General features: G+C 44.6%; 1 protein-coding gene across 1 annotated transcript in view; it reads left to right on the forward strand.

Annotated features, from left to right (window-relative positions):
- The window catches only part of LOC115457094 (protein ERGIC-53-like), a 70,218-nt gene that overhangs the window by 19,235 nt on the left and 33,938 nt on the right, over positions 1–17,045 (forward strand). The window contains exons 3-5 of the mRNA XM_030186521.1: positions 2,973–3,096; positions 8,001–8,056; positions 9,811–9,937. Coding sequence (XP_030042381.1) covers positions 2,973–3,096; positions 8,001–8,056; positions 9,811–9,937 — 307 coding nt within the window. The remainder of the gene's footprint in view (positions 1–2,972; positions 3,097–8,000; positions 8,057–9,810; positions 9,938–17,045) is intronic.

Below are 17,045 nucleotides of genomic sequence, written 5' to 3' on the forward strand. Positions count from 1 at the left end.
CCATTTTCATCTCCACCACCTCCCGCGGGAGGGCATTCCAAGCATCCACCACCCTCTCCGTGAAAAAATTCTTCCTGACATCTTTCCTGAGTCTGCCCCCCTTCAATCTCATTTCATGTCCTCTCGTTCTACCACCTTCCCATCTCCGGAAAAGATTCGTTTGCGGATTAATACCTTTCAAATATTTGAACGTCTGTATCATATCACCCCTGTTCCTCCTTTCCTCCAGGGTGTACATGTTCAGGTCAGCAAGCCTCTCTTCATACGTCTTGGAACGTAAATCCCATACCATCCTTGTAGCTTTTCTTTGCACCGCTTCCATTTTTTTAACATCCTTCACAAGATACAGCCTCCAAAACTGAACACAATACTCCAGGTGGGGCCTCACCAACGTCTTATACAGGGGCATTAAAACCTCCTTTCTTCTGCTGGTCACTCCTCTCTCTATACAGCCTAGCAATCTTCTAGCTACTGCCACTGCCTTGTCGCAGTGTTTCGTCGCCTTCAGGTCCTCAGATACTATCACCCCAAGATCCCTCTCCCCGTCCGTGCCTATCAGACTCTCCCCGCCTAACACATACGTCTCCCCTGGATTTCTACTCCCTAAGTGCATCACTTTGCATTTCTTCGCATTGAATTTTAATTGCCAAACGTTAGACCATTCTTCTAGCTTCTTCAGATCTTTTTCATGTTTTCCACACCCTCCGGGGTGTCCACTCTGTTGGAAATCTTGGTGTCATCCACACTACCTCATTCTCAATGAGGTAGTGTTTTATTGTGGATTAAAAACTGGTTAAAAGATAGAAAACAGAGAATAAGGTTAAATGGTCAGTATTCTCAATGAGGAAGGGTAGATAGTGGGATTTCTCAGGGTTCTGTGCTGGGACCGCTGCTGTTTAACATATTTATAAATGATCTAGAGATGGGAGTAACTAGTGAGGTAATTAAATTTGCTGATTCAAAGTTGTTAAATCGTGAGAGGATTGTGAAAAATTACAAGAGGACCTTATGAGACTGGGAAACTGGGCATCCAAATGACAGATGACATTTAATGTGAGCAAGTGCAAAGTGAAGCATGTGGGAAAGAGGAACCTGAACTATAGTTACATGATGCGAGGTTCTACATTAGGAGTCTCCGACCAGGAAAGGGATCTAGGTGTCATCATCGATCATACATTGAAACCCTCTGCTCGGTGTGTGGCGGCAGCTAAGAAAGCAAATAGAATGTTAGGTATTATTAGGAAAGGAATGGAAAACAAAAATGGGGACATTATAATGCCTTTGTATCGCTCTATAGTGCGACCACACCTCGAATATTGTGTTCAATTCTGGTCACCACATCTCAAAAAAGATATAGTGGAATTAGAAAAGGTACAGAGAAGGGTGACGAAAATGATAAAGGGGATGAGACAACTTCCCTTTGAGGAAAGGCTGAAGCAGCTAGGGCTCTTCAGCTTGGAGAAAAGATGGCTGAGGGGAGATATGATAGAGGTCTATAAAATAAAGAGTAGAGTGGAATTGGTAGACATGAATTGCTTGTTTACTCTTTCCAAAAATATTAGGACTAGGGGGCACCCAATGAAGCTACAAAGTAGTACATCTAAAACAGATAGGAAAAAATATGTCTTCACTCAATGTGTAATTAAACTCTTGAATTCTTTGCCAGAGAATGTAGTAAAAGCAGTTAGCGTAGCAGGGTTTAAAAAAGGTTTGGCTATCTTCCTAAAAGAAAAGTCCATAAGCTGTTATTGAGATGGACTTTGGGAAAATCCACTGCTTATTTCTAGGATAAATATCATATATATTTTGTCCCAAACAACAATATATTCTACCAATCAATTAATTTCAATTCCTTTAACCATTATTAATCTCTCACATTGGCAATGATCTCGCACTTTGTAGTAATCTCACATTTTATAATAGTCACTTTGATGTACTATTTGCATTAAACTGTACTGTACTGTTTAGATACTTGTAACCTGGATTGGGCACTGTTGGAAACAGGATGCTGGGCTTGATGGACCTTTGGTCTGTCCTAGTATGGCAATACTTATGTACTTATGGGATGGGGGAGAGAAAGGGGTGATGCTGAATATAAATTGAGGAAAAGGACACTAAGAGGTCAGATGCTGAACATGTGGGGAGGATAAGAACAGGGACAGAAATCCTAGATAGGACAGGTAGGGACACAGAGTAAAAATAGAGAGTGAACCTGGAGAAAGAAGAAATGTCAAATGTACAGGAGATTTGGAAAGACAAGAAGAAGAGAAAAGCAAAATATATACTTGGACCAAATCGAATGGAAAAATAAAATGCTTGGACTAGCAAAGGTAGAAAATAGTATTTTATTTTGAATGTATTAATTCCAATATCAATACCAACATTCTCTTATATTCTGCAAAAGCCGTTCAGGTTCAGTACAGATTACAAAATAAGAAAACCAGACAATCTCTGGAGAAAACCAAACATTTCATCAAATAAAATCTAAGTTAAAAATTTGTTCAAAAGAAAGCTCTTAAGTGTTTTCTAACTAGGTCATATTTTGTAATTGTTTTTATTTGAACGACAAGGGCATTCCATAATGTGTGCAGCAAGATAAGCAAAGCTAGCTGAAAACTGGAATATGTCAGCTTTGGGAAATGAGTCTCTCTGATATCCATAGGAGCCAACCTTGCAAAATGATTGGGGGTGCTGAACACAACCCAATATTCTCCCTTTTCCTGCCACCATGAATATGCATGAGATGGATTTACATACAATGGATTTACATACATACGTTTATCTCCTGCATATTCATTGTGGATAACCTGAAAACCTGACTGGATTGAGAACTGCTGATTTAAAAAGTCATGTATTTATTAACCAGAGATAGGCCCATTTGTGCTGAGGGGCACTATCACTGCAGACAGGCTAGCATCCTGCTTTGTGCAGCTCTCACTGGCCTTTACTCTTTCTTTGTGCTTTAATTGCAGGTTTATGTGAATAGTGGATTCTCCCCTGAAGATGATTTTTATGAGTTGTGCACTGAAGTGAAAGATATGATTATTCCTCCTCTGGGCTTTTTCGGAGTCTCCGCAGCAACAGGCGGTCTGGCAGGTAAGAACTTGTATTGTGCTAGATTTACACCAGTTTGGTTTTAGAAGGAATCATGATACTGAGACTCTTTTGATTTCCTTGTTAGATTCAGTGAAGACAGGATTTGATAGAGGTAGTCGATGTCTACTTTTTACTTTAGATGTATCTGCTGTGTTCGACTCAGTTAATCATCAGACCGTAATTAACCGACTGAGATCTGTTGGATTGAGTGGTCAGGTTTTGGGTTGATTTCAGTCCTTGGGTAAAGTGGTAGGGTAGCCGTGCTAGTCCACTTTTAAGGGTAATAAATAGAAATAAAACAAGACAAAGAAAAGAAAATAAGATGATACCTTTTTTATAGGACTAACAATACATACTTCTCTCTATATGCTACTATATATTCGTCCCAGAGTTGTATTCTCTTTTCCGGAACCTTATCAGCTTCCTTGCACCTACTGTTACTCTATTTTCCACTCTGTATATATTCCCGGAGTTGGTACTCTCCTCTCCGGAACCTGTAAGCCACATTGAGCCTACTGCTATGCGGGAAAATGTGGGATACGAATGTAATAAATAAAAATAAAATAAATACATATTTTTGATGAGCTTTTGAAGGCAACCCTTCTTCTTTGGATCAGAAATTCAGATAAATCCTTAGAAAATAGAACAGTTTGTGTAACGAAGGTTGATGTAAAATCCAGTGATCTATATTGTACCACTGGGATTCCTCAAGGAAGTGCTCTATCTACTGTTTTGTTTAATATATTTTTATTACCCCTGTCGACTGTTGAATTGTTTAGACTTACAATATAAATTATATGTTGATATTCAGTTTCTTATTCAGATTGAACAGGGAGTAGATTCTGCTTTTAATAAGCTTTCTTTGTGTCCGAATGCTATTCAATAGTGGGATAATCAACTACAATTAAATATGAATAAAACACCAATTTTCTTATTGTCAAGTTATCCATCTGAATGCTTTAAGATGGGTGATCCCTCAATTCCAATTGTGAATAAAATTTGTAACCTCTGAGTTAGACTCCTCATTAAGCAGAAGGAATGGATCCTCAGAAGCTTAGCTGAAATTGGGTGGCGGAGCAGGTGGGGGAAAGAGGGGGTGGTGGTTGGGAAGCGAGGATAGGGGAGGGCAGACTTATACGGTCTGTACCAGAGCCGGTGCTGGGAGGCGGGACTGGTGGTTGGGAGGCGGGAAATACTGCTGGGCAGACTTATATGGTCTGTGCCCTGAAAAGGACAGGTACAAATTCAATTCAAGGTAAGGTATACACATATGAGTTTGTCTTGGGCAGACTGGATGGACCATGCAGGTCTTTTTCTGCCGTCATCTACTATGTTACTATGTTACTATGTAGCATGGATTTTCAAGTTTTGAAAATTATCCAAGTGGCTTCTTGTAAATTGAGAAGAGTTCATAAAATGAAAGAGCTACTTATTGCTTCTAATTTTCACACTGTGATTCAAAGCTTGATCATTCCTTATTTTGACTACTGCAATAGATTATACCAAAATGTACTTTGAGGGCCTTAAAAGTTAAACAGAATTCAGTGGCTAGAGTACTTTCAGGCTGTCCATGATACAATCACATTTCACCGATTTTACATTTGGTTACCCATTGAACAACAGGTTAAGTATAAAGTTTAACTGTTGATGTTTAAAGCTGTTACTGATTCTGTCTCACCATTGATTGCTACCATGCTGAAAATATCTAAACCATCTAGGATGTTGAGATCATCTTCTCAGATTTTGTTAAAAATTTCCTCTTTTCGAGATATGAGACTGGAAGAATATTGTAAAACGACCTTCAGGGTGATGGGTCCATTTCTGTGGAATTGTTTACCAGTGTGTTTAAGAGCGGCTCAGAGTATCAGTGGTGTACCAAGGGCCAGGCAGTGACTGCGGTCTGCCCTGGGTACAGACAGCAAGGGGGTGCATTGAGCAGTTGTGCAACTTGTCTGCTGTGCTGGTCTCCTGCCCCGGAACAGGAAGTTGATGTCAGAGGGGGCAGGAGACGGCAGAGCCAACCATCACGCAATTGCTAAGTGCACCCTCTTGCTTGGAGGAGGGAGGATGGGGGGTAATGAGCCTGGTGCAGAGGGGGGGGGGGGGTGCTCCTCCCCGGGTTGCAACCAAGCTAGATATGCCAATGCAGAGTATATTTACTTTTAGGAAAGAACTCAAGACCTTCTTGTTTCAACAAGCATAAGGTACAGAATGAGAAATGTTTATCTGCCAACCTATGTCTTTAAGGGTAGCTCAGAGTACGTTTATTTTTAAGGAAGGGTTTAAAATTTTCTTGTTATAACATGTAGCATGAGAGAACTTTGATAGGGAGGCTTTGGTTATGTACCAGTTTTTATGTTTGTATTGTTTTTTCATTTTATGTTTGAGTTAATTGTATATATTACTTTTGTAAACCGCCAAGAATATTTGGCATTGAGCAGGTTATTAAGTGCTGTAAATAAATAAATAAATAAAATTTGTAAAAAAACTAAAGGATTATGGGTAGAAACGGAACCCCAAAGTGCAGCATTATTTTAGAGGGTGACACTTCTGGGATCTTATTGACTATGAAAGGAAAGGAAATTGACCTGGCTGAACAATAGGTATTAGACCCAAATGGGCTATGAGCTAACCTACCTTCAGAAGGACTTTCTGCTGCTGCTGATAGTATCTATTTTATGACCACAGCAGCAGACTTAGCAGTAATTTTACCATTCCCCCACCCCTCGCTTTCCACAATAAGTTGGCTTATAGACATCACAGGTCTACTGCTGCAACACACAGAGAGCACACCCAGTATCTGCTGTTAAGTCCTTTTAAGATAAATTAACCCTAGACTAATCCACTTGGCTCAGAAAGCAAGAATAAGGAGTTCTCCTTGGTCTTTCAAATTGTTTAAAGTTATTTTTTTTTTTTTGCATTAAAGAAACTCCCAGAATACTGCACACAAGGCCGGCTCAAGGGGTTGGGGCACTCTGAACCAATATTTGCACCCCATATTGAGGACAGTTTTGCAGTATGAACTGTGCAAATCTAGGTGTTCATACCACCAGAACGGCCCCAATCCAGAAGGTAGTTGTGTTTTTTAATCATTTTGTTTGTCCAATTGAATTTGTTCCAGTTTCTCCAGGATCTCACTTCCATTTTCTGTTTCTTCCTGCTCGCTGCCTTCTCCCCTTCCACTCCTACAGCTGTCTCTGACATTGATCCTTTTGTTTCATCTCTTTTTCTGCATTTCTCACTTCTGTTTTTTTATTACCCTGTAACTAGATTTCATTCCTCCTTGTCCCTCTTCCACTCTCCCTCGTTTCCCCTGCACCTACCTACCAGCTTTCCATTTCCTACTCTTACTTCCCTAGTCTTTCTATTCCCCACTTCTTATTCCTTCTTCAGTTCCCTATTTCTCCTCCCCCCCAAACTTCACGCACTGTACTCATCCCCAGCCTTATCTATCTTCCTTGTCTGTCATCCCTTTACCAGCCCCAGCTCTTTCCTTGCCACTCATCCCCTCTCTGCCTTCCCCATTGTACATTTTCTCACCTCCTTCAAAGAGCTGTTCCCTTCCTTTTTCTCTCACCCTCTCTGCAGATCTCTAGCCCTTGCAACTCCTCCCAACTCCTCCGCAAACTCTCCAGGTCCTTCAAACTGTCTTTCCTCCTCATTTTTCAACACTCAGTCTCCCAGTCCTACTTATACTCTTCACTCAATCATCTAGTCCCCATTATCCTCCCTAATTCCTGCTCAGTATCTTAGTCCCCACTATACCCTACCTAATTTTCAAGTGCCCACTGTTCCATCCTATCCAGTCCCTGAGTCCTTAATTACATTCCCACTCAATCTCTGAGTCTCCACCTACAATACCCAATCAGTCTTAGAGTCTTCTGATCTTCCTCTAGGTCTGAGTCCCTGATGTCCCCCCCCCCTCCACCCCTTGTCCTCAATATCCATCCCTTACCCCTGCCTTTTCCCCATACCTATTTCTCTCCTTCCCCAGCATCTTTCCTTGTATATATCCTTGCTTCCTCACTCTCACAGTATCTATCCTCCTCTCAGTTCTCCTGGGCAGGGCCGCAAAGAATGGGGGGCGGGGGGAAAAATGCCCTGGGTCTGGCCTCTAAGGAGAGGCCTGGGCCCAGCACCAGCAAGCTTCTTTATGCCTGCCTGCTTCTGGATCCGTCTCTCCTGCTGCGTCCTGCCCAGAACCCAGATGAATGCATTAACATGATATTGCATTAATGCAATTATCCAGGTCCTGACTCCCAGCACACAGGAGCAGGAGAGGACAGCATCAGTCACAGGAAGGGAAGGGGGTGGGGGGCAATGGCGGCAGTATGAGTGGGGGGGCGGCGTAGAAGTGGCCTGAGTGGGGGGCGACAGCGCTCCAGGTGGGGGCGGGCTCGATGGTCCAGTCCTGCCCCAGGCCCAGCTGGTTCTCTCAGCGGTCCTGCTCCTAGGATCAGCCTCCATTTCCAGCCCCATCATCAGCCTCTAGTCCCCTTCTCCCAGCCTCCAACCCCCATCATCAGCTCTCAGTCCCCTTTTCCCAGCCTCTAGCCCTCAACTTCGGCCCCCTGGCTCGCCCTTTAAGCCATCCCTAGCTTTGTAAAATGTAACAGAGAAGCAGGAATGACTTGCTTATTCTTGATACCCTGAGTCCAGGAGTACAACTGGCCAACCCAGGGCCCACTTGGTCTGAACCCTTTTGTGCAGCCGCTGGATACTTTCATTTATGACCCTCTGAAATTCTGAGCATGAGAGGTACCAACTTATAAATCCGGAGCCTAAGAGCAGTGTTACTCTGCTAGAGATTGAATGAAAGCTGTATTTCTGCAGGACTAAGAAGAAACTACCTGTGTTTAAAAAAAAATAAATTACTATTATTTATTTTTATGATCCTTTTCCAGATGACCACGATGTCTTGTCTTTCCTGACCTTTAGTCTGAGTGAAGCAATAAAAGAGGTAATTGGTGACACTTAACACAGAGATGGCTAGTGGAGCTGCCATTCCCACTTTGTAGCTCTCTTGGTCTATTACACTCTAATATAAATAACTGAAGGGCTAAGAAGCACAACAGCAGGAGCCTTCTTGAGAAAATCCCTCAGGGTCTGGATCAGGATAAAATTCTGGAATCATAGGATGAAGAGGGTACAAAGGATGTATAGAGTTGATATGTCTCCTGCCTCCCATGAGAGAAAGGAGTTAATAATTGATCGGTAAACATCATGGGTAGTGAACTTTGTGCCATGAAGTCTCTATTAGTCCTGCATCTCACGATGTGGTTCTGTGTAGGAAGAGAGGTTCTATTGGATCTTGTTGAAAGAATCTGGTTCTAATGAGCTTCTGTTGGTCTGCATGAAAGGACTGACCTATTAACTTTTTATATGTTTGTGTCAGATGACCAGTCCCGTTTGGTCTCTGATAGCTCTCAGTATGACAGACTATAATCTTGAGTCTCTCTTTGTCCTGTTTAGGAATTACTGCTTTCATTGGTCTTTTAAAATTCTTTTTATTTTCCACACATTTTGTTGGGAGAATCACAGGTTGTACCTTGCCTTGGGGAAAGGGGAAGTGGAAGGTGTCTATTTTATTTGCATAAGAAGGACTGGATATAGTGTGCCTGCCTCATATGTGTAGTAGCATGCCTCCCTCCCCCTCCCCCCCCAAAAAAAGAAATCTAGCATGACCTTGAGAAAGTCATTTAAACTTGTTAAACGGGGATAACCTGGTCATACAGGTGGTTAAGTGTTGTTCACTGCTAAGCAGAAGTTCTTCAGTTTTTTTCCTCAGATTGGATCTTTTGCTGTCTGGTCAGCTGGCGGTTGAGGTGGGGCTGCTGCAGAGGCTGTATTGACAGCCCTCAAAAGGGAGGAAATCATGATTATTGCTTAGGGTGACATCTGGTGGCAGAGCCCAAGATTGCAGATGGAGCCCAGGTATATGGCCACTAGCTCAGGACTGTCCAGTGGTGTGCTGGAGCAGGCTCTCACGCCATTTGTTAAGTTTTTAAGAATTTTGGGAGCCGGTTGTTAAAGTAGCCCCCCCCCCCCCCATACACACACACCATGGCTACTTTAACAACAGGCTCCCTCCTGAATTTTTTACTTTGCTGGTGGGGATGCTGAGCCCCACCAGCCAAGTAAATAGACTGCTGCTGCTCCCCACTCCTTGTTTCCAGCTCTGAGCAGCAGGCTGGGACTTCTCTTGTATGCCAGAAACAAGAAGCAGGGAGTGGTGGGAGTCCATTTATTGGCTGGTAAGGCTCATCATCCCTGCCAGCAAAGGTATGCCTAGCATGCCCGCATTAAGGAGAGAGAGAGAGAGAGAGAGAGAGAAAGAGGCATACGTTCCCCCTTCCCAGTCCACCCCTGTCCCCCCCCCCCCTCCCAAATTGCAGGGCTGGCTATGCGAGAGAGCCCATTGTTAAAAATTTACCAGCACATCCCTGGGACTACACTGGCTTGGCTAAGTGTACATTGGAAGGAGGTTTAAAATAGGAGGAAAAATTCCTCAGGTAGTTTCCAGTTCTAATTAGTCTTATATTTAATTACCCACCTTTCATCATAAATGAAATAGCATCAGGTCCCAGCCCTGGTTCTGATTGAGCTGGAGGTAGAGAGGAATAGGAGGAAACTGCCAAAAACAACCCCATCTTGAACTCTTTGAGTAAGGGAAGGTCATGGCCCATAGTGACCATCTGCTTAATTTCTCTTTAGGATCCTGATGGGCAGATTTCTGATTCTGAGAAGGGCAAGTTTGAGAAGGAGTTTGAACATTTTCAGAAGGAATTTGAGAAGCAGAAAGAAGAATTTCAGAAGGAGCACCCGTCTGTCCCAACCACAGGTGGATCTGAAATTCAGAACCAGATGTGTCTCTACCACCTTGGCACTGGCTTGGTTATAACATTCCCTTTATTCATGTACTGTGTATTATAGCAGATGTGAAAATGAATGGTGCTAGGGCACTGCTGGTACAAAGGTACATGCTACGAGAGAAATATGATGACCTCACAAGATGCCATTGCAGTGCTGCCCTGAGCTGCTGCCTCTCTACAGAGCAGCAAAACAAGTTCATCTCTGCTTATACATTGAGGCCTGGATTTTATATTTGGTGACTAAAGTTGTGTGTGAAAATTTGGCAGTGTGGCCAAATTGCGTGCACCCCTTAATTGATTGACAAGCCAATTGGCCAATAATAAGCAATTATCAACACTAATTGGCTCTAATTATAATTTACGTGTGCGACTTTCTAAGCATATGCTGTAAAGTAGTGTGTGTAAATTCTAATTTGTGGCTCTCAAAAGGGGGCGTGGCCATGGGAGGGGAATGGGCGGGTCATGGGCATTCCTTGAAACTACATGCACTGTTATAGAATATGACCGTTAGGCGTGGGCATTTATACTAGGTTTTAGTTGGCGTAAGTGGTCGTGCCTAAATTTTAGTTGCAGGGATGGGCACTACACATCTAATATAATAAAACGCACCCTCAACGTTCTGAGGACAACGTTCTGTGAAGCCATGAAGCCACCTGACGTCACTCCCAGGCTGAAGGGTTCGTGGATTCGTGGTGTGAAGCCTTCAAGCCAGCCAGCCGTCTCTGCCCCGCCCTCACGTCAAACCAAACAAATCCGGAAGCGAAGCGTCAGGGAAGGAGGCGGTGCTCCCGACGTCTAGCCTTCCCTTCGCTGTGTTACGCCTTCCAAAGAAGGCGGAACACAGCGAAGGGAAAGCTAGACGTCGGGAGCGCCGCCTCCTTCCCTGACGCTTCGCTGCACGAACCGCCACGGAGGTAAAGTTAAAAAGAAGAAGAAAAAAAAAAGGGATGCATGGATGCGAAGGGGGGGGGGGGGGGAGAAGATGGCGGGCCAGGCTGGGACATGGGAGAGAGAGGAGCATGGATGCGAGGGGGGGTCATGGAAGGGAGAGAGGGGACTTGCTGGAAAAGGATGAATGGAGGCGGCAGGGGACAGAGGAGCATGGATTGTGAGGGCAGGGCTCAGGGAGAGAGGGGAATTACTGGAAATGGATGAATGGAGGGGGCAGGGGACAGAGAAACATGGATGGCCATGGATTGGGAGGGCAGGGCTCAGGTAGAGAGGGGAATTGCTGGAAAAGGATGAATGGAAGGGGCAGGGGACAGATGGCCATGGATTGGGAGGGCACGGCTCACACTCTCTCTCTCATATACAATGTCTTTCTGACTCTCACTCTCACACACTCTGTCTCACACTGTATCACATTCACTCTCTATGTGCCACACAGTCACTCACACACTCGCTTGGTCTCATACACTCACTCTCACAGAGAATCTGTGTCTCACACACACTCTCTCTCTTGCCCACACACACACACTCTCTCTCACACTGTGTCTCACATACACACTTGCACACACTCTCATTCTCACACACACACTCTCTCACAAACACACTCACACCCAGACTCACTCTCTCTCTCACACACTCACACTTTAACTCTGACTCTCAAACAGTCACTCTCACATACACTCTCCCAAACATACACACTCCGAGGAAAACCTTGCTAGCGCCCGTTTCATTTGAGTCAGAAACGGGCCTTTTTTACTAGTATTTTATAATCCACGCCTAACTTTAGGAGAGGTTTATAGAACAGCACTAAGTGTATTTTTATTCTGCACCAATTTATATAGAATATATAGAGAGAATCTGGTCCTGAAGGGGTAATTCTCAAAAGGTCAACTGAAGTTAGGTGCTGGGACGGTGTATGCTAAGTACAAATTCTATATTGGCAATTACACAGTTACGCGCCTAACTTTATGTGCAAGCAGTTAACGGCAGCTGAATGGCTGGTGTAAATGCTCGTGCCTTACCGCTTTCAGGTGCATAACTGATAATATTGTATAACCTGGTAGCAGGGCCATGCCTAGGGTCTCTGGCGCCCCCCTGCAGACTATCAGTTGACGCCCCCCCCCCCCCCCCCCGTGAAAATGATCACCCCCCCCCATGAAAATGATCGCTCACCACTTGCCACACTGAAAGGAATTGTCAGCAATATTCTTAGAAACAAATTGCTATACATTGCAAAATAAGATAGCAGATGTAAATTCTCAAAGTGGACATATTCCAAACACTAAAATGAAAATAAAATGATTTTTTTCTACCTTTGTTGTCTGGTGACTTTCTTTTTCTGATCATGCTGGCCCAGTATCTGATTCTGCTGCTATCTGTCCTCTTAACTCCGTTTCCAGGGCTTCCTTTCCATTTATTTCTTTACTTTTCTCCTTTCTTCTTCATTTCTTGCTCTATATCCATTTCCAGCAATTTCTCCTCTCTCCCTGGGTCCTGCCCTCCCATCCATGTCCATTCTTGTCCCTCTCTGCCCTTCCCTCCTCCATCCATAGCCAGCAATCCTCCTCTCTCCCCTCCCCTCCATTTCCAGCAATTTGTCCTCTCCCTGGGCCCCCATGTCCATCCTTGTCCCTCTCTGCCCTTCCCTCCTCCATCCATAGCCAGCAATCCTCTCTCCCCTCCCCTTCCAGCAATTTGTCCTCTCCCTGGGCCCTGCCCTCCCATCCATACCTCTCTGCCCTCCCATCCATTCAGGGTCTGCCCTCCCTCTCACTCCCCATTCCATCCAGGATCTATCCCCCCTCTCTCACTGCCCCCTCTTTTCGGCTCCCAGTTCCCACCTGCGGCTGCCCCTAGTTCCAGATCCATCTGTCTCCCACCCAGTCCCTTCTGCCCATCCGAGTCCCCCTCACCCCATCTGTCTCCCACCCAGTCCCTTCTGCCCATCCGAGTCCCCCTCACCCCATCTGGCTCCCACCCAGTCCCTTCTGCCCATCCGAGTCCCCCTCACCCCATCTGTCTCCCACCCAGTCCCTTCTGCTATCCGAGTCCCCCCCCCCACCTTCACGGTCACCCCATCTGTCCCCCACCCTCACCCTGCCTCGTCTTCTCCCTGCCACCCGTCTTTAAAAAGAAATTGCCGACGCGATAGCGAGCGCAGCACCTCGTGTGCAAGTAAAAGAAGCGAATCCGATCATCTCATTGGGCCTTCCTTCACTGTCCCGCCCTAGAGGAAATAGGAAGTTGCGTCAGAGGAGGGTGGGACAGTGAGGGAAGGCCCAATGAGATGATCGGATCCACTTCTTTTACTTGCACATGAGGTGCTGCGCTCGCTCGGCAAATAAATTTAAAGGGCTGGTGCGGGAGGGGGGGTGCCAGGATGAAGAGCAGCGGGAGCGGCGGCACCCCCCTCTCTGGTGCCAAAAGATTTAAAGTCCTCGGCGGGGCGAGGGTAAGCACCGCGGCGGTGCCCTCCAGAGGTGGGCGCCCCCCTGCGGCGCTTACCTCGCTTACCGCATCGGCACGGCCCTGCCTGGTAGATGTGAATCGCTTGTTTACAGTTTCCAAAAATACTAGGACTAGAGGGCATGCAATGAAGCTACAAAGTAGTAAATTTACAATGAATCAGAGAAAATATTCCTTCACTTAACATGTAATTAAACTCTGGAATTCGTTGCCAGATAATATAGTAAAAGCAGTTAGCTTTGTGGAGTTTAAAAAAAGTTTGGATGGAATCCTAATGAAAAGTCCATAGACCATTATTAAAATGGACTTGGGGGAAAATACACTTTTTATTTCTAGGATAAGCACCATAAAATGTATTGTACTGTTCTGGGATCTTGCCAGGTACTTGTGACCTGGATTGGCCACTGTTGGAAACAGGATACTAGGCTTGATGGACCTTCGGTCTGTCCCAGTATGGCAATAGTTATGTACTTATGTACTGCATATGTAAGTGCCAAGCACGCCCCTGACCCCTCCATGCCCCTCCCGTGTACACATCCCTCTAGCAGTTGTGCGCCAACAGAATTACACACTAAGATTAAAGAATACATACTAAGAGCATTTATGCATGTAACTGCAAATTAGGGGCAGTTAGCTCCAATTATGACCAATAATTGATTATTACTGCCCATTAGCAACTAATTAAACAATTAACTTACACATGTACCTGACACTAATCTATGATTCTTGCACACAAATTTGCAAGCTAAGGGGTGAATTCTAAATACAGTGCCAAAAAAAGTGCAATTCTATAAGCTGCGATTAAAGTTAGGCGTGATTTATAGAATAGTACTTATGCCTGGGACTCGTGCCTAATTTTAGACATGACCATTTGCACCAACTGAAACGTGGTACAAGTGAACGCACCTAAATTGGGCACATATCCCTGTTATTCTATTACAATGGGCAAACCAAGAAGTAGGGGTGAACCAATAAATCTTCACAGCCAAGGATCAATAAGAACACCTTTTATTCAGCACAACACTAGTGTGTAACCCGACATGGGGCCATGTTTCGACAGAACATCTGTCTGCATCAGGGTTCTGACACATGCTGTAGAAAATCACAAATTGTGGGTGCAGAATGGTACAGTCGATAATCAATAATCAATCTCACAGCTTCTCTTTTCCAGAGGGGAGTGGACGGGGCACCAGAGAAGAGAAGCTATGAGATTGTTGGTGGGTGACCCCCCGGGTTATTGATCATCGATTGTACCATTCTGCACCCGCAATTTCTGATTTTCTACAGCAAGTGTCAGACCCCTGATGCAGAAAGTTGTTCTGTTGAAACACAGCCCCATGTCGGGTCACGCACTAGTGTTGTGCTGAATAAAAGGTGTTTTTATTGATCCCTGGCTGTGAAGATTTTTTGGTCCACCCCTACTTCTTGGTTTGCTGTTTGGACTACATATAGGGTTTGGTATTCTATTACAATGCACATAAATGCTGGGAATGCCCCCATTCTGCCCATGACCCTTCCATTTTTTAAACCCCCTTTTTTTTTTACTCGCGCATAAAATTTAGGTGTGGATCCAATACCTAAATTCATGCGTGTGAATTCCAATTAAATCTAATTAGTGCCAACAATTGCTTGTTAAGAAGCAAATTACTGGCACTAATTAACTCATTCAATTAAATTGGATGCAGGACCAAATTTGTGTGCACAATTTTTGGCAACTTTTATAAAATTAGGGGGTAAGCGTGAAGTTGTGTGCACAAGGTTATAGAATCAGGTGGTGAATGTTTGTGGCAGCTCAAAGAGTAACACACCACAACTGTAATGCCGTTGACTAAAATGGTGTTATTGTCAATTTCTTGATTTACCCCAACATCTCTGTGTAATAGCAGATTAACTTTATCACATCACATCACATCAGTACATTGTGCACATCTCTGTGTAGGTAGGAGGCCCCAGCAGCCACTAATAATCTTTGTCTGAGCAGCCACCAGAGACCTATCTATTAAGCATGTCAATGTGCAGTGGCGTACCGAGGGCGGGGCGGTAGGTGCGGTCCACCCCGGGTGCACACTGTTGGAGGGGTGCAGGGAGCAGCCATGCGGCTGTCAGCTCCGCTGGTTCCCTGCTCCCTCTGCTGTTACTTCCTGTTCTGGGGCAGAGGGAGCAGGAAACCAGCAGAGCCGACAGCTGCACAGCTGCTCCCTGCACCACCCCAGCAGGTAAGAATGCACCCTGGGGGGGGCTTGGAGGTGATATGCCTGGGGGGGGATGCTGATACGTGGGGGAGTGACGCTGATGCGCCGGGGGGGGGGGGGGGTCGTGCTGCACCCTGGGGCAGCTGACCAAGGAACGCCACTGTCAATGTGCCATTTTAATGTGAGTCATTAACTGGAAGATTGCCAAAGGTCAGTGCACCGTTTAGTAAATCCCATAGTAACTCCAGGTAAGTATGTGAATTCCCAGCTGCAGCAACACACATTCCCTTAATCTTTTCCAGCTCTGCTATACCTTTTTAAGATGGCTGTAGCAGAAATGCACACAAGATACAGTCACACCCTGGATCTATATGGTGTCCGGGGAAAAAAAAAAGGACCGCCAAGATTTTTCCAAGTAACTCAAAACAAATGTTCTATTATTAAAAAATTATTATTACTATTGGAAGGTGTTACTGCAAGAGGGCGTTTAGTGAAGAAGGTAAAAAAGTTGCAATTAAATTTTTCCAACAAAATAAGACATATGAATCATTGAAAAACACAAAACGACTAACAGATCTAGGAGTCTGCCCATAAAGGGATCTGAAAACCAAAGAACAAACCTTAAAATAAATACATGTTTGCATTGGGAGCCAGTGCAACTTCTTTAATAAAGGAGTGGCACTATCAAATCTTTTGGAATGAGAGATCTATCTAGTTGTACTATTCTGCAGTCTATAGCCGCCGAGCTAATTTCATAGAAGAACCAGCAAAACGTGAGATTACAGTTTGCGCCTGTTGATATTGCTATACTGGGGAACCAGACATCCCAATAGCAGAGCAAATGGAAAGTGATGCATACAGAGAACAGTAATCCGGTTTATAAGGAATGGTTCCGTGGAATCTTGGCGGAGATCAGGTGGCGACGCCGGTAATTGGGGAAACAAAACGGGAGCTGGGCAGACTTCTACGGTCTGTGCCCTGATCGTGACTGAATAGATAGGGGTGGGCTGGAGTGTAAATTTTAAGGGGCTTGACGTTAGCTTCAGAACTTAATACAAGAACACTGCTGGGCAGACTTCTACGGTCTGAGGCAAGGACAAATCAAACTCGGGTATACATATAAAGTAGCACATACCATGTAAAATGAGTTTATCTTGTTGAGCAGACTGGATGGACCGTACATGTCTTTATCTGCCGTCATTTACTATGTTACTATGTGTACCCAGTGCTGGCTTCACCAGAGATACTACTCAGGAAAAAGATCCTGGACTCATTGTAGGTGATACCTTGACATCCTCAGTTCGGTGTGTTCCAACAAACAACAAGCAAATAGAATATTAGGAGTTTATTCAGAAAGGAATAGAAAATCAAATGGGGAGTATCACAGTGCCTCTGTATTGAACCATGGTGTGACTGTACAGTGTGCAGTTCTGGTCTCCACTAGGGATGGGCAGTTGTTTACAATGACAGA

Source organism: Microcaecilia unicolor, chromosome 1 (genome assembly GCF_901765095.1).
Source record: "Microcaecilia unicolor chromosome 1, aMicUni1.1, whole genome shotgun sequence".
Classification (NCBI taxonomy): Eukaryota; Metazoa; Chordata; class Amphibia; order Gymnophiona; family Siphonopidae; genus Microcaecilia; species Microcaecilia unicolor.